A 1,231-nucleotide genomic window follows, 5' to 3' on the forward strand; every position below is an offset into this window, starting at 1 on the left:
GCCCGCGGCCGCCGCCGCCATTTCCAACCCCGCCGCCGCGGCCCCCGCTGCAGCAGAAGCAGCAGCAGCTGCTGCTGCTGCGGGCTCGCTCATCAACGCCAACAGGCAGCAGCAGCAGCAGCCGGGAACAGCGGCCCCGGTGCTCGTCGGGAGGCTGCAGCAGCAGCAGCAGGCAGCAGCAGCAGCGGCCCCCGGCAGCAGCGACGCCAAGGAGCTGCCGCAGGGAAGAGACAGAGACGCGCAGCAGCAGCAGCAGCAGCAGCAGAAGCTGCAAGGAGCTGTCGAGACACAGCAGGGCTTCCCAGTGGAGGGTCTGGGCACAGAGTCAGTGCTGCTGCTGCTGCTATTCCTGCTGCTGCTGCTGCTATTTCGTGTGCTGCTGCTGCTACTTCTGCTGCTGTTTTTCTGTTCCTGTTGATGCCGCCATCTCGGCTCCTTCGTTGGCCGCTGCTGCTGCTGGTGTTCCCGCTGCTGCTGCTGTTGCTGCTGCTGCTGCCGCTGCTGCTGCAGCTGCTGCTGCAGCTGCTGCTGCAGCTGCTGCTGCATGCGTTTTGTTGCTGCTGCGTTTCAGAAGCAACGAGGCAATGGCTGGTGCTGCTCTTTTTCCAGGAGCTTCTCCTTTTGCTTCTCTTCTTGAGCTGGCGGTGAGTTGCTTTTATTTAAATGCAATTTAATATTTTATTTATTTGTTTTTATTCATTTATTTATTTTATTTCCTCTCTTTTAATGCAACGCACTTTTGGCCATTCGCTGCTGCTGCTGCAGTTTGCTGCTGCTGCCGTTTGCTGCAGCTGCAGCGCGGGTGTCTGCTGCAGCGCCGGCGACGGCATCAGCAGCAGTTCCCTTGAATGCAAACAATAACAAATAATAAACATAAATAAATAAGTAAATAAATAATATTAATTAATTAATTAATTAATCAGTTTTGCATGCATGCATGCATGCAGTCTGTGGGCAAGTTCGGCGTTGGAGTCGACGGCTTCGCAGGGGTGGGGCCCTTTGGGGGGCCCCCCGGGTTCTTGGGGGCCCCCTCGGACAGCAGCGGGGTTCTGTCGCAGCTAATGGGGGCCCCCCAGCTTGCTGCTGCTTCTGGGGGCACTGCAGCAGCAGCAGCAAACAACGCTGCTGCGGTGGCTGCTGCAGCAGGCCTGGGGGGCGCTTTCCCGGGCGCGGGGGCCCCCGCGGGCACCCTGGGGCTGCTGCAGCTGCAGCAGCAGCCTGGCGCTGCTGC

At 59.1% G+C, this 1,231-nt stretch overlaps 1 protein-coding gene across 1 annotated transcript in view; it reads left to right on the plus strand.

Annotated features, from left to right (window-relative positions):
* Positions 1 to 53: 53 nt before the first annotated feature.
* ETH_00039595 (uncharacterized protein) overlaps positions 54 to 1,231 on the plus strand; it is a gene marked incomplete at both ends in the record, with an annotated part of 1,254 nt that continues 76 nt past the window's right edge. Inside the window, 3 exons of the mRNA XM_013375976.1 lie at positions 54 to 324; positions 572 to 644; positions 948 to 1,228. Of these exons, the coding sequence (XP_013231430.1) occupies positions 54 to 324; positions 572 to 644; positions 948 to 1,228 (625 nt within the window). The remainder of the gene's footprint in view (positions 325 to 571; positions 645 to 947; positions 1,229 to 1,231) is intronic.

Source organism: Eimeria tenella, genomic scaffold, assembly GCF_000499545.2.
Source record: "Eimeria tenella Houghton genomic scaffold, Eth_scaff3046, whole genome shotgun sequence".
Taxonomy (NCBI): Eukaryota; Apicomplexa; class Conoidasida; order Eucoccidiorida; family Eimeriidae; genus Eimeria; species Eimeria tenella.